The 24,722-nt window shown below is 50.1% G+C and overlaps 1 protein-coding gene across 6 annotated transcripts; it reads right to left on the bottom strand.

The window, feature by feature from the left end:
- Positions 1-1,889: 1,889 nt before the first annotated feature.
- Positions 1,890-24,691, bottom strand: LOC143170085 (cryptochrome-1-like). Of its 6 annotated transcripts, none has more exons than XM_076358034.1 (12): positions 24,466-24,691; positions 23,347-23,542; positions 19,917-20,352; positions 18,817-18,933; positions 16,954-17,101; positions 16,231-16,371; positions 15,208-15,378; positions 14,889-15,029; positions 14,224-14,375; positions 12,255-12,352; positions 11,620-11,730; positions 1,890-2,863 (listed from the first exon to the last, which is right to left on the bottom strand). In XM_076358034.1, exons 3-12 carry the CDS (start codon positions 20,327-20,329, stop codon positions 2,700-2,702), a joined length of 1,656 nt encoding a protein of 551 aa, XP_076214149.1. In that variant the 5' UTR covers positions 20,330-20,352; positions 23,347-23,542; positions 24,466-24,691; the 3' UTR covers positions 1,890-2,699. The 6 variants fall into 6 exon arrangements, with proteins under 6 accessions (XP_076214149.1, XP_076214153.1, XP_076214152.1 ...); XM_076358038.1 differs by having other exon boundaries at positions 14,233-14,375; XM_076358037.1 differs by having other exon boundaries at positions 19,917-20,349.
- Between the last annotated feature and the right edge of the window lie 31 nt (positions 24,692-24,722).

The following is a 24,722-nucleotide window of genomic DNA, read 5'->3' as shown; positions in this document are numbered from 1 at the left end:
TACATTTTTGATGAGTTTCATGATCATGCCTCAGAACGAAAAACAACTTGACGTACGCAACTTCACCCCATTTATCCATCCTTCTACAAAACAGCATTAACTGCAAAATAGTGTTATAATTCAGTGATCCATTCTCTGGCCATTTTTCTCCATCATCCAGTTCGTACATCGGCCACCATTGGGCACAATAAGCTTTTAATTTGTCTTTCTTTCGGGGATCCCCTCCAAACCTTCTCCAATTTTTCAGGATGCATCCTAAGGGAGTACACGGGGTACTTCGGTAGAGGCAGCCGCACCCTATTACCAGATTCCGACCCCCTGTTGGAATAGGATTCCTCTGAGCTCTCAGTGCGGGCCTCTCTTGGCGTATCTTACGGAGAGCAAATTTAAGCCACTTGGCTTACCAGATTCCGACCCTCTGTCAGAATAGGAATCCTTTTTAAGCTCCTGCTGCGGGCCTTTCTTGATGCGTCTTATGCAGAGCAATTCCACAAAAGCAGCTGCTTACCTCTGTAGTCCCTTGCCTCTTTTTAAATATCTCGTATTGGCGTTGCGCTGTTGAGTTGCCTGTTGTCCGTCTGCAGAGAGGAACCAGTGGACTCCCCAATCAAAAGGTCGGTGCGTGCTGGCGTCCTTCCTGGTCCCATCTCTCGTCTGGAGCAGCAGAAGAATCCAGGCAAGGCTTAAAATAGCGGTCCCATCTTGGTCGCCAGAAACTGTTGTCCCACAAGCGGGGTCCGGTACCCGGTGTGCAATAAGCCAATCTTACACACAGAGCCGAGATATTTATTTCTCTCATGTTTGCGCAAAGACGGGTGCTAGGTGGTAATTCCACAAAGCTAGCACCCCACACAAAAGAACTACAGCCTATTTATATTGTTACGTGATTAGCAAAAACCCGCCTAAGTTCACGCTCATTGGTTAGTTATCTTCAAATTAGCCTCGCTTGCCATGCAAATTAGCACGCACGCTCCTTGCAGGTGGCGGGGGACAAGTCTTCCCAGTCTTGAATTGCGTCGGTGGTCGCGATCTCCCCCTGCCGCCTTTACCTTTCCCCTAGTTACCGCAGTTTTTTGCTGACTTCTTGTTTCTTTGGCAAGCGTCCAGCCTCCGGCGCCTTCTAGGGCAGGATGTTCCCCTTTTATCAGTCTTTTAGCTCTTCTTCAAGGGCATAGTGGTTGTAAGGCAGGCATTGTTTACACAAGGTAATCAGGCTAGAACAATGAAGACTAGGGTCTAGGTATTAACCCAAACATAAGGCTGCATATGGATGCTTTCAAGGTGAAGGAGTCTGGCTGCACTGAATTGCTGCTGGAGTTGCCCCTCACTACAAGAAGGACGTTGAGGTGTTAGAGCGTGTCCAGAGAAGGGCAACGAGGCTGGTGAGGGGTCTGGAGAACAAGTCTTATGAGGAGTGGCTGAGGGAACTGGGGTTGTTCAGCCTGGAGAAAAGGAGGCTGAGGGGAGACCTCATCGCTCTCTACAACCACCTGAAAGGAGGTTGTAGCGAGGTGGGGTCGGTCTCTTCTCCCAGGTAACAAGCGATAGGACGAGAGGAAACGGCCTCAAGTTGTGCCAGGGGAGGTTTAGGTTGGACGTGAGGAAAAATTTCTTTACCGAAAGAGTGGTGAAACATTGGAACAGGCTGCCCAGGGAAGTGGTTGAGTCCCCATCCCTGGAAGTATTTAAAAGACGTGTAGATGAGGCGCTGAGGGACATGGTTTAGTGGGCATGGTGGTGTTGGGTTGATGGTTGGACTCGATGATCTTAGAGGTCTTTTCCAACCTCAATGATTCTATGATTCTATGATTCTTGCAGCCAGGTTTCCAAAGAGGACAGATGGATGCCAACTGTGATAACAGATTGCTCTAGAGACCTTACATTTTTCATGTCAGAAATAATTTTTATTTCTTTTAAAACCAAAAATAGCACCTACAGTGATTAAAAACCCACTCCAATCCCCCTACCCCCACCAAAACCCCACCCATAACAAAGATAATTGACTAATCCAGCCTTGTGAAACTTCACAATGAGACATTTCAATGGAAGAGTAAATTTTTATATGTGGTACATGATAGAAATAATATCAACCCTACTGTTCTAGAGGAATTAGCCAAGAAGGAGAGTTATGGTGAAGAAAGTTGTAAGTCAGCCCTAATTCAGTGAGACATTTTGCAACGTTGCCCTTAAAATGCATAAGAAGTCCCATTTAAGTCGTAAGAACTACACACAACCTTACAACGGGCTGCATTCTGCTCTATCTCCCCAAACTGGGGACTGCAAGCACAAACTGTGAACTTAAAAACGGCATCTGAAAATCCCTAAACCTCCGTCTCTACGAGACAGGCAAATCAAGCTTTTAACACTGATGTGTGATCACATTAACGTGCATATATTCTTCAACTGACGTTTATCTGGCATGTTGGAAAGACTAGTACTTATCACTAAAACTATGCAGATGCATGAACATCAGGTGGATCTGAACAATGCTATAGCATCATGTCCTGTCAAAACCAGTCACCTCTTGAATTTACCAAGCAGCTGCCACAAACGGCTTGTAAGCCACGCACAGACAGACAATTTCATTCAAAGTAACTGCACTAACAAACACATTCAAGATACAACACTTTTCTCGGAGGTCAGTTCACAAACAAGAGGCACTATCTGCAGGACGAAGTAGCGAGTAGAGTTTGTCCAGTTCAGCTGGCCTCTGGCTCTCCCCTTTTGCCATTCTTTGGTTCCCAACGGGTAATCCCTGACGGGATCTCGGTTTGTTCTGTCATCCTGGCCACCTTTCCTTTTGATATGCTCTCTTCAGAGTGGTCACGCTTTACTTTTATTTCCATTGGGTCATCTGTATCATCTACGGCAAGAAGGAAAGAAGAATTAAAGTTTGCAAGTCCTTCCCCGACTTCAGTGCAACAGCCCACAATGACAGTAGCAGGTGAAGTTATAAAGCGTGCCAGAAAATGCTTCTATTTACAGGCAACAAGAACAACGTTAGGAGTAGGGGACTCTGGTTCTCAGACTTTGGCTTTCCATATCTCCGAAGAACAATCACAACAACGTTTACTGTGGCGGTGTGCTCCCCCCACCCCGCGTAAGCAATGACCACCAGTGGGGGTCCCGACGGCTGCATCCACCTTATGGGGACTTTGGGGACGGATGGCAACAAGGTAGCCAAGGGCTGTCTGGCGCAGCGACCCAGACGTCTCGCTGGTATGCAAATATGACTGTAAGTCAATCATCCTACTCCATAAATAGTGGACAGCCCAGGGCCCGTTGCGCTCTCCTGCACGGCAGCGGGCTGCACGGCGGGATCTCCCCTTGAGTAGGGACACCTCCCAAGGTTACTCCTCGAGGTTGAGAGATTCCTTGCCGCAGCAGATCCTCGGTAAGTGGCTAACAGCATGCTAAACTTTGAACTCTTAGCTAAGTGATAGAAAGGATTAATTGTGCATCTATAATCCTTTCGACATAAACCGTTGGCCAAGTCTGGGACTAGGATTGGATCCAGCCGCACCCAGACTCCTCTCTGAGAAGGAGTTTAGAAAGCAAGGGGGGCCTTTCTGAACCTCATGGCTCACCGGGAGGGTCTCCCTGACAGTTTTGTCTGACCCTGTCCTCTGTGCACTAAATAATGAAGTGTACCCTGCCATGGGATCTTGTTAAACCATTGTTGCATTTACCATTGAACTTTGTTAACTCACTGTTTTCTATCAATAAAGTGTATTGTTGCTTCTCTCTTACGATTGAAGTGCACTCTCACTCCATCCACAACAAATTGGTGTAGTTGGCAGGATGGCAAGTAGTATCACCGATTATTTACGGAGGCATGGAGTCCCAACTTCTCAGAAGAATGGGCTCGTGACAATTGGCATAATTGGGAAGCCGTTGAAGAGCACCTAAAGGTATGGAGGAATGCATTAGCCCTAGGCATTCCCAGAGCCGCGATTCAAGGTCAGCCCACTGGCATTGTCTTGAGTCTGACTGAAGCGTTCCAGAAACAAGACAACAGTGAAAGGAAGGAGAGTATTTCAACTCCTCCTGCGCCAGTGCCCAGAAAGGGAAACAACCCCTTCCGCCCCCTTAGGGAGGAATTGCAGGGCACGAAGCCAAAAAACGTGTAGTGTCCGGAAGGCAATTGGGCCTGCCTGTCCGGAGAGTGGAGGCTTATCAGTGGGTAAGCGATGATGGCCCGTACATTTTAATTCCAGTTGGCCCTCAGGGACAATTGGTCAAGTTTTTAATAGGTACAGGAGCACAAATTTCAATATTGACACAACAAGATGCCAAGAAGCTGGGCATGCGATCCGGACGACAAAGAGTTAAGATTACCGGTGTGAACGGGGCGAGTGTTGAGTGTCAAACTGCCAAGGTCAATTTATGGCTCCCGGGCGAGAAGCGTATGTCGACTACTCGCTTTGCAATTAAAGATCATCATGAAAATATTTTAGGTTTCGATGTTTTAAACGGCCGAACTTGGCGCCTGTCGAATGGCAGCGCATGGTCCTTCAGCTCAAACACCGATCCCAACCCCGGTAGAAATCAGGAGGCCGCAGTGCGTGCACTTTGCACAGCCCCTGCCCTCCCCGAGTCAAAAATTCCTGATGTACCGCAACGTACGATTTCTGCTGCGGCATGAAACGGAATTTCTGAAGTCATAGCCGATTTGGAAAAATGACAAATTATCTCCAGAACACACTCCCCATATAACTCACCTGTCTGGCCAGTTCGGAAACCAGACGGGAGGTGGCGTTTAACAGTCGATTATGGGCACCTGAATGCCAATACAGCCCCGCGAACAGCTGCTGTACCAAACATCGCAAACTCAACAGCTACTCTGCAAGCAGCTGCACACCCATGGATGGCGGCGCGAGATGTAAAATACATGTTCTTTATGGTTCCCTTGAAGGAGGAGGATAACGAGTTTGGAGATGAAGTTTGCTTTCACTTGGGAGGGAGTACAATACACCTTTAACAGACTCCCACAGGGGTATGAACATTCACCTACAATTGCTCATGCCGCACTTGCTGAACTTTTACAGATGGTCTTATTCCCCCAAGAAGTGAAACTGTACCAATATATAGATGATATTCGGACTGGAGGAACTTCCCCCTGAGAAGTTCAGATACGGAGTAGCAAACTTGCTCTCTGGGCAGAAGAACCACCTCATGGCTATGGCTAAAACCTGGTGGAACCAGTTCAGCATCAGTGCCTTGCAGCTCCTACACCATAACAAGGCTGTGTGTGGCTACCACCTTGGATATATGGATGAAGAATTTGAGCTTGTCGGAGGTGTTGTAGTCAAGCTGGTTAACCTGTATAGTCAAGGCAAAATCAAGCCCAAAATAGACTCTGTACGGCCCTTTGGTCAGGTGGCAGATGCCATGAGGCAGATGCAAGAGAAGAAGAATGTTGGAAAGGCCATCCTGGTTCCTGAAGCACCCAAGGAAGAATCCAAAAAAGAAGAGAACTAAGGAGAAGAGATGTGTGCAGATTGTGAATTCATGGTTTAATGAATTAATCTCACTCCCCTGAGAAGGTGGGGGAAGTGGCAGCGGCACTATGGCAAGCACTAAATAAAGCAGAAATTGAGATTCCACCTGGAAAACGTCAGGGATCCAGTAAAGAAGTAAAATTCTTAGGTACTTGGTGGGTAGCAGGCAGTGCAGCGATTCCTCCAGACACCTTAAGAAAAACTGAAGAGCTGCAAATGCCCCAATCAAGGAAGGAGTTACAACAATTAATGGGAACTTTAGGATATTGGAGGAAGCACGTACCTGGATTTTCTATCATTTCCCATCCATTATACTCACTCTTACGGGAAGGCAGACCCTGGGAGTGGAAATTAGAACATAAAGAGGCGGTGAAAACTCCAACTGAAGAATTAAAAACATATCAGTCACTGGGACCAGTACACCCCTGCGACCCTATTCTAGCCAAATGGGGTTTTGCTGAACACGCTACTTACTGTAACCTGTTCCAAACTGGCCCCAATGGGCCAAAAAGACCTTTGTTTAGCTCAACCTCATTTAAAGAAACAGAACAACGATACTCTGAATGGGAAAAGGGACTTTTACCTTTAGTCCGAGCAGTTAAACAAGTTGAGAAAATACATCAGGGGCAACCTGTGCAAACTAGAGGACCATTTAATTTACTAGAAGCAATCCTAAAGGGGACTGCTCCCCCAGAAGGAGTTGCACAAAAACCCACTATCAGAAAATGGTATGCCTACCTAACAGGAGTTGCAGAAAACATGCAATTAGCTGAAGGACACACTAAGGTTTCCAAATTGCAGATGCCCACAAACACAGACCCTTTAGCGTTACAACCACCTTTGGAACCTTCACCCATTCTGGATGCACCGCCCCTCACTGAGGGTGCACCAACAGAAAACGTTTGGTTTACGGATGCTTCAGCAAAAAGAGTAAACAGTAAATGGCAATATAAGGTCGCTGCATTAGATATTACCACCGGCAAACAAGTAATTAGAAGAAGGTGAAGGCAGTGCACAAGTAGGAGAAATAAGAGTTGTTTCGGCAGGACAGAATGGAGAAAAAAATCCTATAAGTAGACTCTTATGCTGTGTGGGCTGGTGCCACACAGTGGCTTTGTCAATGGGAAACCGTGAATTGGGAAGTAAATAGATCCCCAGTTTGGAGAAACAAAGGTTGGCAATTATTACTAGATATAGCCAGGAAAACACCTTTTGAGATGGGATGGGTAAAAGCTCATGCTAAGGATAATCAACGAGCCACAAAGTGGAATCAAAAGGTAGATGAGCTAACTAAGGAAAATCACCTTAAATCCTGAGTGGTATCGATTGGGAGAATGGCTACATCAAAACCTAGGCCACACAGGTAAAGCAGCACTTTGCTTTGCTGCACAGATAAAGGCTGGCCTGTAAACAGGAAAACTTGTGAAACTGTTCTTACAGAATGTCCCCAGCGTAGACTGAAATGACAAACAGATCATCCTGCTAAAGCACCACCGCTACATACCAACGAAGGGAAAACTTTATGGTCTACATGGCAAATTGATTATATCAGACCATTCAAATCCTCTGCGGGATATCGATACATCCTCACAGGAGTGGAAGCAGTCTCCGGCTTGCTTGTGGTGACTGAGTGTCGGAAAGCCAATGGGAGAAATACAGCGCGAGGGCTATCGTTTTAGTTCTCAAATCTACCTACTCCTGATGTTATCCAAAGTGATAATGGCTCACATTTTTCATGTAAGGAAGTGCAAGATTGGGCAAAACGAGGGAATTAAATGGGTGTTCGACACCTCATACTACCTTCAATCAAATTGAGCAGGAGTGTTGATCTGCTCGAGGGTAGGAAGGCTCTGCAGAGGGACCTGGACAGGCTGGATCGATGGGCTGAGGCCAACTGTATGAGGTTCAACAAGGCCAAGTGTTGGGTCCTGCACTTCGGTCACAACAACCCCATGCAGCGCTACAGGCTTGGGGAAGAGGGGCTGGAAAGCTGCCTGTCGGAAAAGGACCTGGGGGTGTTGGTCGACAGCCGGCTGAACATGAGCCGGCAGTGTGCCCAGGCGGCCAAGAAGGCCAATGGCATCCTGGCCTGTATCAGAAATAGTGTGGCCAGGAGTAGGGAAGTGATCGTGCCCCTGTACTCGGCACTGGTGAGGCCGCACCTCGAACACTGTGTTCAGTTTTGGGCCCCTCACTACAAGAAGGACGTCGAGGTGCTGGAGCGTGTCCAGAGAAGGGCAACGAGGCTGGTGAGGGGTCTGGAGAACAAGTCTGATGAGGAGCGGCTGAGGGAACTGGGGTTGTTCAGCCTGGAGAAGAGGAGGCTGAGGGGAGACCTCATCGCTCTCTACAACCACCTGAAAGGAGGTTGTAGCGAGGGGGGGGTCGGTCTCTTCTCCCAAGGAACAAGCGATAGGACGAGAGGAAACGGCCTCAAGTTGCGCCAGGGGAGGTTTAGATTGGACATGAGGAAAAATTTCTTTACTGAAAGAGTGGTGAAACATTGGAACAGGCTGCCCAGGGAAGTGGTGGAGTCCCCATCCCTGGAGGTATTTAAAAGACATGTAGATGAGGCGTTTAGGGACATGGTTTAGTGGGCATGGTGGTGTTGGGTTGACGGTTGGACTCGATGATCTTAGAGGTCTTTTCCAACCTTAATGATTCTATTCTATGATTCTATTCTATTCTAAATGGGATGGTAGAAAGAGCTAATGGCTTATTGAAAAGGAGTCTCAAGCCACATGAGGCTTAATGGGATACGCAACTCCTCAGAGTACTCTGTCAATTAAATAATCAATACGGGCCTATTGGAAGCCCCGTAACCGAGCATTCTTCATAAAAACTGAGTACTCATCAATAAACTGAGCACAACAACAAGTGATTTAAACAAACTAGAACACCCATTGCAGTCTTCTCTATTAGCATTGGGAACTAACCAGTGGCTCTTATCTGATATATTGCCTCAGTGGGAAAGAATTAATGAAAGGGACCACCAGCTGATTGTGGATGCGCTTGGCACAGCCCAAAATAATGTTTCTCTAGCTCTTAGTTGTATCCAGGCTCAACTGTGGATGCAATCTACGGTAGCAGCAATTATAAGAGAAGGTGAAGAGGGCACCTTACACACTGAAATTCGAAAGGTAATTTGGGATAATGCAACTAAATTTGAGAAAGAATTCCAGTCCTGGTGGTATTTGGTTAATTTCACTTATGACCCCATCAACAATAAGGCCACAGCTTTTGTCTTAACAATTCACAATGCTTCGGTATACACCATATACCCAGTCATTGCATAAGGATTAGACCACAATGGAGCGATACTCCATCCATTAGAACACAGAGCGTGGGCCCAACGAAATGGAAGCAAATGGCAAACTGTTGATGTTAACGCATGCGTTGTACGGGGACAACGAAGATTTATTTGTGAGAGTAACACCATCAAAGCCCAAGACATCTGTCTTGACACTGAACAAAACGTTTGTCATTTTGAAATACATCCCGATGAAGCCCCTGAAGCTGTACTTGTATATATTGGAAAAGGATGTGTTTGTATGGGAACCCTTTGTGGTTTTATATTCGTAGATAATGTTACTGTAGATACAAGCAATCGCTCAAATATTTGTGTTTGTAACTTTAGTACAGTTGTGGGATGCGACTTTAATTATTCAGCTCCTGTTATACCTTATCAATAGTTACAATCTAGTTATACATTGAGTCAGGATTTATTGCCTACCCCCATCGGAATGGATCTTACATTGGTGAAGAAACGACTACAACACGATGACCTGTGTCAACTGGTGGAACGTGTCCAAAACAATGGACACAAACTCTAATCACCGTTCATCATGATGCAGAAGAGATACACCATGTCTTGGAAAGAGTGAAGAAGGATGGAGAACACCATCGGTGGGAAACTCTTCTTGGATGGTCACCGACAGCAACGGGAGCGTTTACTCTCATGCTTCACCCAGTTGTGATTTTACTAACTCTAATATGTCTATTGCTTATAACTATATTGTATATAAAGTTTTGGTACACGATAAAACAAATAACCCAACTTCAACCACCCAAAACATACAAATTAATGCACGACCAATAGCAGTGCTTCACTATCTACTTACCGTGGATCTATAAGCGCACAAACTATCAATATACTATTTATGGCACAGAGGCAAGAGGTGACCGTACCACCACTCTGTGAAGGTAAGATGAATTGACTGTAGTCACGGGGTGGAGTGTGGCGGTGTGCTCCCCCCACCCCGCGTAAGCAATGACCACCAGTGGGGGTCCCGACGGCTGCATCCACCTTATGGGGACTTTGGGGACGGATGGCAACACAGTAGCCAAGGGCTGTCTGGCGCAGCGACCCAGACGTCTCGCTGGTATGCAAATATGACTGTAAGTCAATCATCCTACTCCATAAATAGTGGACAGCCCAGGGCCCGTTGCGCTCTCCTGCACGGCAGCGGGCTGCACGCCAGGATCTCCCCTTGAGTAGGGACACCTCCCAGGGTTACTCCTCGAGGTTGAGAGATTCCTTGCCGCGACAGATACTTGGTAAGTGGCTAACAGCATGCTAAACTTTGAAATCTTAGCTAAGTGATAGAAAGGATTAATTGTGCATCTATAATCCTTTAGACATAAACCGTTGGCCAAGTCTGGGACTAGGATTGGATCCAGCCGCACCTAGACTCCTCTCTGAGAAGGAGTTTAGAAAGCAGGGGGGGCCTTTCTGAACCTCATCGCTCACGGGGAGGTTGAGCACTTCCTGCACAAGTGCAGCACACCTGCACTTTCAGGACAGGAAGAGAAAGAGAGAAACACCCCTGAAATGGCTGCCTTTGTGGCAAAAACAAACCCAAAACACAACAGGCTGGGAGATGAAGGGTGAAGCTTGGCACCGTGCTGGTCCGGGCTACCCTCCTCACAGGGCACACAGGGAAGGCTCTCCAGCAAGACCGGGAGGGTCTCCCTGACAGTTTTGTCTGACCCTGTCCTCTGTGCACTAAATAATCAAGTGTACCCTGCCATGGGATCTTGTTAAACCACTGTCGCATTTACCATTGAACTTTGTAAACTCACTGTTTTCTATCAATAAAGTGTATTGTTGCGTATCTCTTATGATACTTATGCTTCACTCTTATGAGTGAAGTGCACTCCCACTCCATCTGTGACATTTACTCCCCTATACCAAAGAGTTTGTGGAAGAACTGTCAGCACACATCGGTTATATCCGGAAGGTACCAATGTGCAACCTCCTGGATACATGAGTACGCACAGGACTGGGAACAATTAATTCCTTCTGACCATAGCAATCGAGGCAGGAATACTTCAAACTCCCCTCGGCTGCTGCATGTTGGATTTCTGTAATATATACGGGGGCTGCTATGGCAGCATACAAAAGCATTGCTTCACTTCCCTTCCTGCAGAGGATTCCTCTGAGGCTACAAGCTGATCACAGGCCCTAGGACTTCAATTTTAAGAGCCCAGGTGCCATGTAAGTGGAACATCTCTGTGACTGGAAATACCTAATTAATTCAGGCTAGCCCAAAGTTTGAGTATTCCAGCCTTACCTGATAACTACCCGTTTGTTATGCATGTGTTTAACCTATTTAGAAAACAAGTTCAAAAGGTAAATTTCTTAGAGCAGCTCAGCTCTTAAGGGCTTTTTGCTAATTAGTGGTCAGTGGGAATCTCAAATAATTCCTGCTACAGGGCAGGGTAGATCATGGTAAAAAGGACAAACAACGATGCTCTGGTTCGCAAGAGGCGTGGGCAGAGCTGCAGAGATTCCTGCACCTTGGAGATAGCACCTTGCAAAGCTGGGGGCTGGGGAGTCTGTCTGTGCAGACCTGCGGAAGGTGGAGAAGGCCCGCTTTTGGGAAGGCATTCCTCCAGCCGGCACAAGCAAGCTCCCATCCCGCAAGAGCGGCCAGAAGGGAAGGGACACTGCTCAACCTCTGGGTTTCCCATTTTAACGGTAACTAGAAGAGCAGCACGTGGTGTTGGTAACCAAGAGGAAAGGCATCCTGGAAAGCAACACAAAACCAACGCCCAAAGCTGGTGACAGCCTCTGCGTCGCAGTACGCTGAACATCCAGTGCTGCAGCACCTCTTACCTCTCGTGAGCTGGGCTGTTCTGTACTGTTCCTCTCTGACTTGTTTCATCAGCTGCAGGTTGTGATCGCTGGCTTCCTTGTGGTTCACCATGGGGAAAGGGTAATCTTGACCTGGTGCAACACGGAGACAGCAGCCCTTTACGGAACTAATCAAGGACGTTTCACTGGATTTGCACCAGGGCAAATGCTTGCAGCTTTTCTTAAAATAAATGGCATCTAAGAGTGACCCACTCTTCAGAAGTGCCTATTTCTCTCCATCAAAGACTAAAAGCTCCCGTAGACGTAAGCTGCTAAGAGACTTCAGAGATGCATTAGAGCAAGCGTAAAAGCACAAGATGTTCAGATGCTATTTAAAGACAGCCAGGCATCCGAGACAGATAAATGCACAGGCAACAACTTAGAGTGATGCAGTAGTTTTAGGACATGAAGTTGAGGCAAAAATATGTACTCTGAAATTAGACTCCAGTAAAAAACTTTAAAGGAGAATTGACAGAAGGTAGACTGCTGGATTAATCCATTTTCAGAAGATAAATGCATGACTTGTGTTGGAAGCGTGACGCTTCCATCTCACCCATGTAATCATTTTGGACAGTTAGCAGCAGCAAAATCCTTAGCAAGGTATCCCAATGAATTACCTATGATACACCCCGCTTGCTTCTGCTCCTCTTCAGATGCTGTCCAGGGCTCGTAGATGTACTTGGAGGGAAAGTTCTTTAGTATAGGCAAGTATTTCCTACAAAACAGGAATAATATGGGGTTTTATAATCCTCCAGACAAATACTCAGACATTTAAGAGAAGTGTAAACCAACCTATGCCATATTAATTCTTGGTGATCGTATTGATACGAGTGTTGATCTGCTCGAGGGTAGGAAGGCTCTGCAGAGGGACCTGGACAGGCTGGATTGATGGGCCCAGGCCAACTGTATGAGGCTCAACGAGGCCAAGTGCCGGGTCCTGCACTTCGGCCACAACAACCCCATGCAGCGCTACAGGCTTGGGGAAGAGCGGCTGGAAAGCTGCCTGGCGGAAAAGGACCTGGGGGTGCTGGTCGACAGCCGGCTGAACATGAGCCAGCAGTGTGCCCAGGTGGCCAAGAAGGCCAATGGCATCCTGGCCTGTATCAGAAATAGTGTGGCCAGCAGGAGTAGGGAAGTGATCGTGCCCCTGTACTCGGCACTGGTGAGGCCGCACCTCGAATACTGTGTTCAGTTTTGGGCCCCTCACTACAAGAAGGACGTTGAGGTGCTGGAGCGTGTCCAGAGAAGGGCAACGAGGCTGGTGAGGGGTCTGGAGAACAAGTCTGATGAGGAGCGGCTGAGGGAACTGGGGTTGTTCAGCCTGGAGAAAAGGAGGCTGAGGGGAGACCTCATCGCTCTCTACAACTACCTGAAAGGAGGTTGTAGCGAGGTGGGGTCGGTCTCTTCTCCCAAGGAACAAGCGATAGGACGAGAGGAAACGGCCTCAAGTTGTGCCAGGGGAGGTTTAGATTGGACGTGAGGAAAAATTTCTTTACTGAAAGAGTGGTGAAACATTGGAACAGGCTGCCCAGGGAAGTGGTGGAGTCCCCATCCCTGGAGGTATTTAAAAGACGAGTAGATGAGGCACTTAGGGACATGGTTTAGTGGGCATGGTGGTGGTGTTGGGTTGACGGTTGGACTCGATGATCTTAGAGGTCTTTTCCAACCTCAGTGATTCTATGATTCTATGATACTACAATCCATGGGGAAGTTCTGATTCATTTTGCACAGAAGAGTTGTTTTTATGTTCTGAAACCCTCCATAGGGTGATATCTTCCAAAAGTTAACTTTACAGCAAAGAATAAATGGGTTGATTTAAACATTACTTCAGTTTTTACTTCATCCAAAATATTTTTGTTTTTAACATTTTCACTGACATTTTGTTCTAAACCCTAATAAATTTCAAAACCAAGCAAATTTTAAAAAAATCTAAAAAATTCTTACGGAACAGAAAAGTCATTTTCTGCCCCACTCTGTCAGGTGTGTCAGCGTGGGCTTCCCCGTGACAAGACACAAAGCTGGACAGGACGTGAGGAAGAGGAGATGTGGGGAAATTGAGTTGTTTGCTCAGACACCACCACAGCCTGCCCCTATTGCAGTTAGCTGTAAAAACACCCACTACTTATGAGAAAGCCCGTCAGTACCTTATTTAGAGATCAGGAAACTGAGACTTTGAAGCAAAGAGGACTCACCCGGAGTGGGAAATAAAACTCAAGTGTCTGAAATTAATCGGACCCCCTACAAAACCAAGAGACACAGCACAGACTGGAGGGGGGGGAGCTGTGGGAAGTTTTACTCGGGTCCTTTAGAAAGAGGAGCCAGCCTGGTGATCAAACACGGTGCTGGAGCCGACAAGTACTCACAAATCAATACGATGCCCTGCTCGGTCATCACCTGTGCAACCATGGGTATGTCTCTTTGCTTCTCTGTGCCTCAGTTTCCTTATGTGTTAAATAAAATCATTGCTGTGACCCCTGTTCCACAGGGGTACGTGTTTCAAACAGACCGAGTTCATCAGCTCCTGCTGTAAGAGGAGCCAGGGAAGCACTAACGGAGCAGACGGTGCCATGCCGTGCATGGCCGTACCAGACGTACTGCCCCTCGGGGTCCGTGCGCCTCCCAAAGCGGACAGGGCAGAAGATCCGTGTGTACTGGTGGAAGAAAGCGCTGGCCGACAGCCACATCCAGTTCCCCGCGTTGATGCTGTAGTCAGCATCTAAAAGCAGCTCTTCAAACACCTGCACTTTCGGGACAGGAAGAGAAAGAGAGAAACACCCCTGAAATGGCTGCCTTTGTGGCAAAAAAACAAACCCAAAACACAACAGGCTGGGAGATGAAGGGTGAAGCTTGGCACCGTGCTGGTCTGGGCTACCCTCCTCGCAGGGCACACAGGGAAGGCTCTCCAGCAAGACAGTTTGCCAGAAGGAAGCTAGAGCAGGACCCAGCGACAGAGCAACCCAAAGCCCAAAGCTCTGGCTTTGAGGCCTGCTGCAGACTGAGCAGGTCTCCAATATCCTCACCATCCAAAATCGCCAGGCCTTGGGGATGGGAACGACCTCTCACCGCTGCACCCAGCACAGCAGGGCTCAGACTCGAGCGAGAGACCATGAGATTTCATAAACCACGAGATTTCTAGCGAGGCTCAGTAACGAAGCACTGCTCTACAGTACACCTCCCACTGCCAGGCTCACATTTTGCAGGCGTTTCTCAAGGTCAGCCAGAACAGAGAAAACCAAAAACCAAAAGTGAACCTTCATGCCCTCTTCCCAGCTGATCCAAAGGTCCCCCCGCGTCAGGAAGCAGGCAACGGCGTGCCGAGCAAGGTGATGGATCCAGCCTTCCTGGCGCAGCTGGGTCATAATCGCGTCGATCCACGGGAACCCCGTCTGTGCCTGCAGCAGAAAAGAAACATCAGCCCTCCTGCACGAAGCTTCATTACGCTTCTTTTCTACACAGCACTGTAAGCCCCAAAATAGGGGGCAAACCTCAAATAGGCAGCAGGGAACAATCTCAGGGCAACAGAAAAGCTCTAAACTGAAACGTAGCAGCTGTGGCAATACATCCTGTTACCGTTCTCCATTTGTGGAGCCTCTCTGCATCCTCACGCCAATTGATCTGAAGGCAGATGGGGTTCCCAGCCATTTTGGTGAAGTTTGGTGTTGCTGACGCCACTGTATAGAAGAATTCCCTCCACAGAAGCTGCCCTTGGAGCGACACTGGGGGCAGAGAGTGATGCTTGGCCTGCAAAAGACACGCGAGGTGAAAGCTTCAGTTCATCTATACCATTGCAGTCTCACTCATTTTGTGACTGTCAGGCCCATAAAATAAAGATTAATCTAACTGCACTACTGGCTTCGTGGCACTTGACCATGAAAGCCAAAGAAATCAAAGATCTGAAGCAATGCTATACGCCCAAAAGCAAAGCTGAACTCTGTTAGACCTCAGTGTTACCCCAAACATTCTCCATCTGCCTTCCAAAATGGTGTCACACTGGGATTTCTTAAACCAAACATGCGTTTATTAACATATTAACTGCTCAGCTTGCTGAATTCAGGTGGCTCAGGCATGTCTCGAGATACTCTTAAGAAGGAGGTTCAGAGAGACCTTGGTTTTCTTGGGTTGTTTTCAACCATACTGTTTCTTAAGAATCAAACAAGTTTTCAGAAGTCGGTTTTGGCTTATGCTATAGTTAAAACTTCTCTAAGATGAAAACAGATGCTTTCTAAAAACAAAACTGCTTGAACAGGCTAAACGGATCGAAAACTTCACTTAAACATCAGGCAGACGTCTTGAACTCCTTGAATTTTAGGAGGGTTTTCCTGGGCTTCCCTGCTGCTTCCAGGTCTCCTTGCTCCCTATTTATCATATTTCTAAAACTTAATTGGGAAAAGCTGTAATACGTTCACGGGTGTTTCACACAACATATAAAGCCACTCACAGATTTCATAGGACTCTGTGAGAAGACATTAGCAAAGCAGCATTTTCTGATGCACCAGGTCTCTACTAAGATGATCCGAGTGTTAAATCCTAGCCTCACACACCAAACACGTGAGGGTGCTGGATTTGCCTAACTATGACCAATTATTTTCTTACCTGAGCACAAATGTTTGACAACCTATAAAAAAAGGTGCGAACTGACAGACAGCCCATACTGAAATACGGGCTCAGGCCTGTGGTGCTTGGAAGCAGTGAATTTGGGATTGTTCTCGGTTTGGTGAAACTTGCCACCCAGCCCTAAAATGAAAACAGAAATCCAGGTTCAGACAGTACAAGGTGACACATGTCCAGCTAATGAAACGGGGCAAAAACTCTCGGCAATTGGCTTCTGCATCACAGAGGCCTGTTCAACGTCATGCCCGGAAAATGCTCCCACCGCCCATCCTCCCACAAGTGCCACCATCAAGGACAACATCTTGAGCCCAGGCTGCCGTCCTCCTCCAAGATCTCCAAATACATAGACCTCCTCCAAGCCCAACGTCAAGGCCACGTCTCACCCGTGGGTGCTGTGAAGCTCTGCTCTCCCCAGAGAGCCGGGTGATTTTGTGACACGGGGAACAGCTCTCTCGGTGCAACAGCGCCGCACTGAAGATCTTTTCCACTTTATGAAGTTGGGAGCGGGTAAAGCATCTGCTTAAAAGCAGCCAGCACCAAGGCAGGCTGGGCTGCCAAGAGCTGAGCCCCGGCGGGGAAGAACTCAGCTAGAGCTGGAACAGCTGAGCGGTTTCTTGGCGTCCAGACACATAAAAGGAGCAAGGTGGACAGCAACCTCAGCCCATCTAGAGCCACCATCATCACCCATGTAAAATCAAGGCTGACCTGGTCAGTCAAGTGTTGCTCCAGGCACTGTAGCCCTTCGGTCTCCCCTCCTCTCCAGGGGGAAAGGCTCTCCAGGGAGATCGTCAAATCCACGGGGAGAGGCACCCTGTAACACTCAGCCAGGCCCGGGTCAGGGGGCCTACATCTCCTAATGTGAGAGAGAGGCCTCTTTCAAAGAGGGAACTGGAGCCAGAAGAGGGAGGAAGACCCCTGCCCATTGCACACGCCAAGATCTCCTCTGTTGTGGCACAGCCAGAGCACAGGGGAACGAAAGCACAGCCAGAAACCCCAGGCTGCACCCTCCTTGCGTAAGAAAGAGGTCGTTCTGCAATCGCTCCAGGTAATTCTAGCCTGAACTGGGGGAAGAGGAACAGACCCACCAAATTACAGCGCTCAGAGCAGTCGGCTGCAGCCCCCGTAGCTCAGACACCCCTCTGGCTTCCCATCCGCTACGTAAGGCTCGGAGGCACCTCCTCTCCAGCTCCCCCCAGCTGCCTCATCCATCCCTGCGAGGGAGCCAAGAGCCTCCTCAGACTCTAAACGTAATTACGGGGCACTGGTGCTGCCTCCAAAGGCCGCTCCAGCTCCCGTGCCTCCGAGGAGAGGTCGCTCTGGGAGAGGTTTCATAGGGAAGGAGGCAGATCAGCTCCCTGGGCCGCCCCCGCAGCTGCTCCTTCCTAACCAAGGTGGGGGCTCCCCAAGCCCACGCCTCTGAGCCGTACCCCCACATCTCTTCTGCAGCCTCAGCTGCTGAGGCTTCCCCAAGGCCTCTGCCCCCCGTGAGGCTGGAAGAGCATCAGGGTACAGTTACCTTCCCCCCTGTAAAACACAGAGGAGGAGGTTCAAGGACGTGTCAGTGGTACGCAGACTTCTCAAAAGCCATGAATGGACTCAGATATCAACAGAGCTCTTTCTGCTTACCTGGAAAAAACTGAGCTCAGCTCTGTTGCAGACACCTACAGAAGAAGGGGCCAGTGCAGCTCTCAGAGCACTGACACAACACAGGCCTGCTGGGAAGCTTGTGAACCACTTAGCTCTCATCATCATTAATTTAAAAAGAGCAAATAAATTAGGGAAAAAAAGGAAAAAAAAAAAACCAGTGCAAGAAAAAATACAGGAACGGCTATATCCCAATACTTACATGGGTCTTATCATCAGACTATCTGAGGACAACATTCAGGAATTAACAGGATTCCCGCAAGATGGGAAGACCTAAGCCTCGGTTACCGACACGGAGCTGAGGTCACACAGGAGGCGCTTGACACAAGTCCCAAGTATCTGCAGTCCCATCCCCAGTGGCCAGCTCTCTCCTACCCCAATCTTACCTCCCTTTGGATCACTGACCTCTCCTCATGCGGAGCTAAACATAAGACATCCTTGACTCTGAGCTGCTTCTCAAGTCCTGGGAGACATGAGCTCGGTCTCTCCTTCCCATACAGCAGAGGGGAGGAGAGAAAGATTTAAAGCCAGAAGGGAACAGTATGATTATCCCACCGAACTTCCCGCATAAAACGAACTACAGTGGTTCATCCAATTCCTGCCTTGAATCTTGATTTGTGAGGAAGCTAGAGCATGCCTTTGAGAGACCAACCTGTAATTCCTTAGTCATTCCTCTGTTAAACTTTTACGTACCTTAGAAGTCTGTCTCAATGTGCCTTGCAGAAGCTTAAGCCTTTGGACTGCGCCCCCTCTCATCTGCTCTCCCCTCCCAACGGCAGAATCCCCTCCCCTGTACGTACAATCGATAACCCTCCACGCACAGAAGTAATGCAACGTAACATCTAAAACACCGTGGCCCTGGCTCTTCTTTTTCTGGGCAGAGAAAAAGGACCTGCAATTTCCCGCTGTCTGGGTGTTACTTACTGGAAGTCTTCAGCTGTAAGGTTTCGGACAGGCACCTCAGGGTCGCCGAGCAGAGACAGAATGTGAAGGAACCTCTTGTATGTTAATGGGGGAGTCCCACTGTTCAGGTCCAAAATCCTAAGTAAAACAAGGTCACTTTTCACCATAATATAAACCAAGAAGGAAGCTGGAGCTGCCAGTGGATGGGAAGGTGACAGCACAGGCCGGGACAGCCTCAGTTCGTGCAACCGAATGTGGAAATTACAGATTTTACAAGTAAAACTTCCCTGGGTGAACGTACATCCATCCTGAGAGCAGTCCCTCAGGACTTGAGACAACAAACGTGGGACCAGGATGCCCAGCCACGGCTTCAACTGGGCAGCTCTGTACAGCCAGACATAGCCAGGATGGCAGAGTGCAAGGGGCAGAACACCTCTGGGGCTGCCGGAGGCAGTCCGATCACAAAAACAAACAGGTTCGGGGCAGTAAATAACTCTTCTGTGTGAGCAACCACCTGGGCAAACAGACAGCTTGAACTCAAGGCGGCAAGTCACATGCATCCATCCATTTATGTAAATTAGGGGCTTTCCAGAATTGGAGTGTTCAGGTTGTTTTAGCTATTACCGATCACCTCCCTGTTATTATTAATTTCAATCTCTTCAGTCATTCAGCTCTGCGTAACAGCTTGGATCCAAGTCTGTCCAGCACCGGCGAAAGTTGATTAGAAAGATATAAAAAGACCTGACACAAAAAATTTATATAAAAGTCCTATTAAATGTGTTAAAGAATTTCTTCCACTCTGTTTAAAAGAGTAGCTAATGTAAGTTTTGAAGTGAATTAAACTGCCGAAAGGGGAAAAAAATAACAAACTCTTTAGACTCAAATCACAGCCCGACATTCTAACACCTGGGCAAAATCTCTTCTGTTACTTCCAGCAGACCAACACACAAAAATTCTCCAGCAAACAGCGCCACATTCATCTCAGATCGTCCAATTTTCTCAAAAGGAACACATTAGGATCCAGAAAGACCAAGCTACTTGGCCTTTTCTCCCTGATGCTTGCTAAATCCATAATAAACCTTCCTGGAGACACCTCACCGGTCTTTCGGGCAATCACGTACCGTTTGGTATCGTACAGGCTGTGGCCCACCAGAGAAAGCACCTCAAACCCCAGCTCTTCTCCCAGACGCCGTATGCTGGCCTCCATTTCCTTGTAAAACGGTTCCATCTCCGCATCCAGAGTCACTTGCGTGATATTCCACTTCTGGATGTGATCTCTAAGAACAGACTCGTACTCTCCTTGAATAACCAGCAAGCAAGAGCCCAGCTGACACAAGTTTTTCTGGAGGTCCTCCAGGGACTGCAGCAGAAAATGCCACCGCAGGTCCCCTACGCGCATCACGGACGTCATGAACTTTCTGTCCAGGATGTAGACAGGGTAGACGACCTCCGAGGACTCCAGCGCGGCCAGCAGCGTTGGGTTGTCATGAAGCCGAAGTCCCTTCCGGAAAAGATGAATGGTGCAATGCGGCATCCTGGCTCTTCTCCTCAGATCTGCTAAAAGAGGAAGGGAACCGTTGGCTTTGGGGATACACAAACCCTATTAAAGGACAACGTCAGTTAACAATTAGAAACGGAGTTCCAAACAGCCCTCAGCTCCTTTTACTGCAAATCTCTTCTGCTTTTTGTTAAGTTTTCATGAGAGAGAAAAGCAGAAACAGAACCAAACCTCTCTCCTCAGTCTCCTCAGCCACGTCCCACCATTCAGCAGCTGTATCACTACCTTGCTCCACTTCTTCCCCAAATGAGTCACTCAAGTCCTTAAATTCCTTAAATTTGGCTTCTTCCCCAAATGAGTCACTCAAGTCCTTAAATTCCTTAAATTTGGCTTCTTCCCCAAATGAGTCACTCAAGTCCTTAAATTAAATCCCTAAATTAAGTTACATCCCAACAGCGCTCACCAGAAGGAAGGAATCAAAACAGACAGAGCTGCCAGAGCTCCATTTACTGCAAAAGCATTTTATAACCCCACAGATGTGGCCATCAGCAAACCCTCCGTAAGTCAACAGCGAGGAGATGATTCAGGGAGCTCTGCCTCCATTCGTGCACAACGAGCTGCGGGGAGAACAGCTCTGCAGGAGCCCTCATCTCACCAGAGACCTGATACAACACTCACCCTGGCAGTGAAAAGCCTTTCTGATTTCAGTAGGAGACATCTGAAAGACACGGCACGTTTCCTCACTAACAAGACTGTTAAGGCTTCAAGGTGAAACAAGGGAAAGCAAAGCACAGCCCAACCAACGCTGATACGAGAGCATAATATCTGAACCCACCGGTTTGCCATAGCTTTTATCCATCTTTCCTAGCCCCAGGAGACCTCACGGTGCTTCTAAGCATCAGGAGAAGCCCTCCTCTCTCCGTAGCAGAGCTGGGTGGCGATAACTGCACAAAACTACTCTTTTTCTAAGCTGGGGCTGATGTAGGGATGAGCACACATTCGTTCCCCTTTCAACTGCTTCAGCTGAGTTCAGAGGACAGGCAGGAGGGCCGATCTTGGCTCCCAGTCTGGGGTGGCTCAGGGCAGGGTCTGAGAAACTGCCCCACAGCTGCTGGCTGCTCTGCTCGCGGGGCGATGGGCTCCGCAGACGGCAGCAAACAGAAGCAACGAGCCCAGCTGCCACCTTGTGTTTGCACCAAACCCAGCGACGTCTCCCCAACTTGCTCTCTCCCACGTAGAAGGGGGGAAGCTCAACGCCCACCTCCGAGGTGGGTCCACACCTGCTTCTGATTCAAGCGTTACCACCCAGAGAAGCATTAAGGGATTAGGGATTAGCAAAGAACCAAACAATAATCTCTAATCTAGTTCAGCTCTTCCAGCCAAACTGCTCCACTCACACCCTCCCAAATGGCTGCAGTAGGTGACTCGGCCCCTCGGCCCCGCTCAACCCACAATCAACAGCTTTACCAGCCCCATAAAAGATGATCTGACTTGCCCTGTTCCCAAAACCACTCATCAGCACCACCGAGACAAACCCAGTTGCGCTCCCAGGCCGTGACACAGCCTGTTGCAACCCCCCGATAAGCGAACCCTGCAAACTCGCAAGCGCTGGGCAGCACCGTGCATAGCCGAACACGGGGGTTTGGGCTTTGCGGGGTGCTCTGCCTTGTACCCCAGCTCGGGCACCGCCCTGCCCGCACGTCCTGGGGGAACAGGAAAAACAAGGTGACCCTCCCGCTGCTCGGGGGAGCACCCAGCTGGCACTTTTGGGTAGCAAACCATGCAAAGGGTGCTAGAAGAGTCCCCTGCATCCCGTGGCAGGAGCACAGAACCAGCCTGCACCAGCTGGCCTCACCGAGGGGCTGCCCCGAGTCGGGGGCTCCACGGACCCCCACAGCCTTTGGGGCCATCCCAAGCCCTGCGGCCCCACGCAGTCTGCAGGGCCACCCCGAGTCCAGGGCCCTGCAGCCCCACAAAGCCCATAGGATCACCCCAAGCCCGAAGGCCCCACACAGCCTAGAAGACTGCTCTGAGCCCAGGGCTGTGCAGCCCCACACGGCCTATGGGGCCTCCCCATACAGCCTATGGGAACACCGCCGTCTCAGGGGACAGCCCGTGGGGCTGCCCCAAGCCCAGGGCCCTGCACCCCCACGTAGCCTAGGGGGTCGCCCTGAGCCCAGCGCCCCATACAACCTATGGGGCAACACCAAACTTGGGGTCCCACACAGCCCACGGGGCCACCCCAAACCTAGGGCCTCCCAGCCCCACACAGCCCATGAGATGGCCCCGAGCCCAGGGTGTCCTGGGGGGGGGGGGTGTCCAGTGGGTTGGGGAGGAGCCCATCCCATCCCTTCCAGCGGTGGCATCCCCTGCGGGGCCAGTGGGGCACGGCCGTGGGGAGCGGGGCCACACCAGGGCAGGGACTGGGCAGGGGGACACCAGGCCAGGGCTAGAAGGCGCCTGGATGGGCTGCGGGGCTGGGGTTAGGAGCAGCTCTGGGGATGCCAGTGCAAGGGACTGGGGGAGTCGGAGCTGGTGGGGGAGCAGGGGTTCCAGGAAAGGGGGCTGGGGCACTTTGGGGAGGGAGCGAGCCCAGAGGCAAAGAGGTGCGAGGGCCGGGTGGGGAGCTGGGACCCACCGCTGGGTGGCAAGGATCAGGGGGGGATCGCTGGTGCGGGCCTGGCAGCACTACGGGAGGTGTCGGAAAGGAGATGGTGGCTCGGCACCCTCGGACGCTCCTGCCCTGTCAGGAGGAAGGGGAAGATCCTCTGGGGTGATGGGGGGAAGGCAGAGCAGGCACTGTCTGTCGATCGACTTTGTGTTAGGATTTATCCACCGGAACGGTGGATAACTCTCCGTGAACTGGTGAGCTGAGGCCGTTCACCCAGCAAGGCCAGGCAGGCTCCCTGCCCCATCTGCATTACTTCTGTTCATCAAAAATCAACCAACGCAGGCAGAAAATACACCTCGCACCTGCTGCATCCCCACACTGTGGGAGAGGTACACCACGACACGAAGCAGGGAAAACCCCAAATCAGGCAGCTGAGCCTTACCTCGAGGGTCACCTGGCTGACGCTCCGGGGTCTTTACAACACGTCGCCCCCAAAAGAGGATGCCACACAATCACTGATCACGGCTCTCCCGCTGATAAGCATTTCTCTCCGCAGGCAAAGATCTGCTGGAGGGATGCAGCGGTCGTCAGAGCGTCGCCATCCGGATCCAGCTGTGCTGCTCCCCTTCCTACAAGCACTGAGAAATCAGTTGCCCAGGTTTAAACACTCCTACATACCACAAATACATGCATCGAGGTGGATTCTGCATCAAAGGTGGTCTGAGCGACTTGAGGCTTTTGTGTAATTCCTGAAAGAGGAGGAGGATCGCAGCCGGCTCGCCGCCCTCCGGTCTGCCACCCCTCGGAGCCGGCAGAGCAAGATGGGGCACGGACGGACCGAGGCCCACGAGCTAGGAAGGAAAACTTTTTAACAGTTTAATTTCCCCTGCGGGCACTCTCGATGGCCCAGTTAAGTCAAACCACGGATGTTCTCCCTGGCTATAAGCCTGTCCGCTTAGAAGTGATAGTACTGCAATTATAAAGCTTTAAATACGTGTGCCAGCCAGCTGGAAAAGCAGCCTCGCGACTGCCCTCTGAAACCGCGGTTTGGGCTTTTGAAGTGGAATAGTTGGCGCTGTTAAGCCGTTTAACGGTATTCTGATTTGACAGGCTTGAGAACAATTCCCTAACTGGGATTTAAGAAGAATCCCAATCTTTCGCATGAATTTGATTACCCAATCCCAGTCTCCACATCGAGCCAGACCCGAGGCTGCTGTTGATCCAACACCTCCGTGTTATTTCTCGTTCTAATAGCTTAGGTGATAAATAAAGTGCTATATAGAGCCCCTGATACAAGAAATGGCATTTTAAGTCGCACCAGGAAAAGAGCCCCAAAACCACCCCCGGGCAGGGGCTTGGCCGGCTCCTCGCGGCTCGGGGGCCCGGGCAGCGCTGCCCGTGTGGGGGGACGGGTCGGGGCCCTCAGACGGGCGGGGAAGGGACGAGGGCGGGAGCGGAGGAGGCGGCCCCTGCTGCGACCCCGCAGCGGACCGGGGAGCGAACGGCCCGGCCCGACCCCACGCCTCCGCCGCGGCTCCCACCGCCCACGGTCCGCGTTTACCTCCTTCCCCGCGGCCCGTGGGGCGCAGCGGGCCCGGCGTCCGGTTGCTCCCGGAGCCCTGCGGCGGCGGGGGCTGGCCCGGCCCCTCGCCCCGCGGTGCCCGGTTACACAACGCCGGCCGGGGGAGGAGAGGAGGGGTCGGGCCGCCGTGGTTATGCAAGGGCTGCCCCCGTCGGGGCCCCGCCCGCTGCCCGCGGAGGTTTAACGCGGTTTGGGGCCGCTGGGCTGGGGCCGGGGGCGGCGGCCGGGGGCGTCCC

This window comes from Aptenodytes patagonicus, chromosome 22, assembly GCF_965638725.1.
Source record: "Aptenodytes patagonicus chromosome 22, bAptPat1.pri.cur, whole genome shotgun sequence".
Classification (NCBI taxonomy): Eukaryota; Metazoa; Chordata; class Aves; order Sphenisciformes; family Spheniscidae; genus Aptenodytes; species Aptenodytes patagonicus.
Note: the sequence above shows the minus strand (reverse complement) of the source record. Positions and strands in the feature narration are given on the sequence as shown.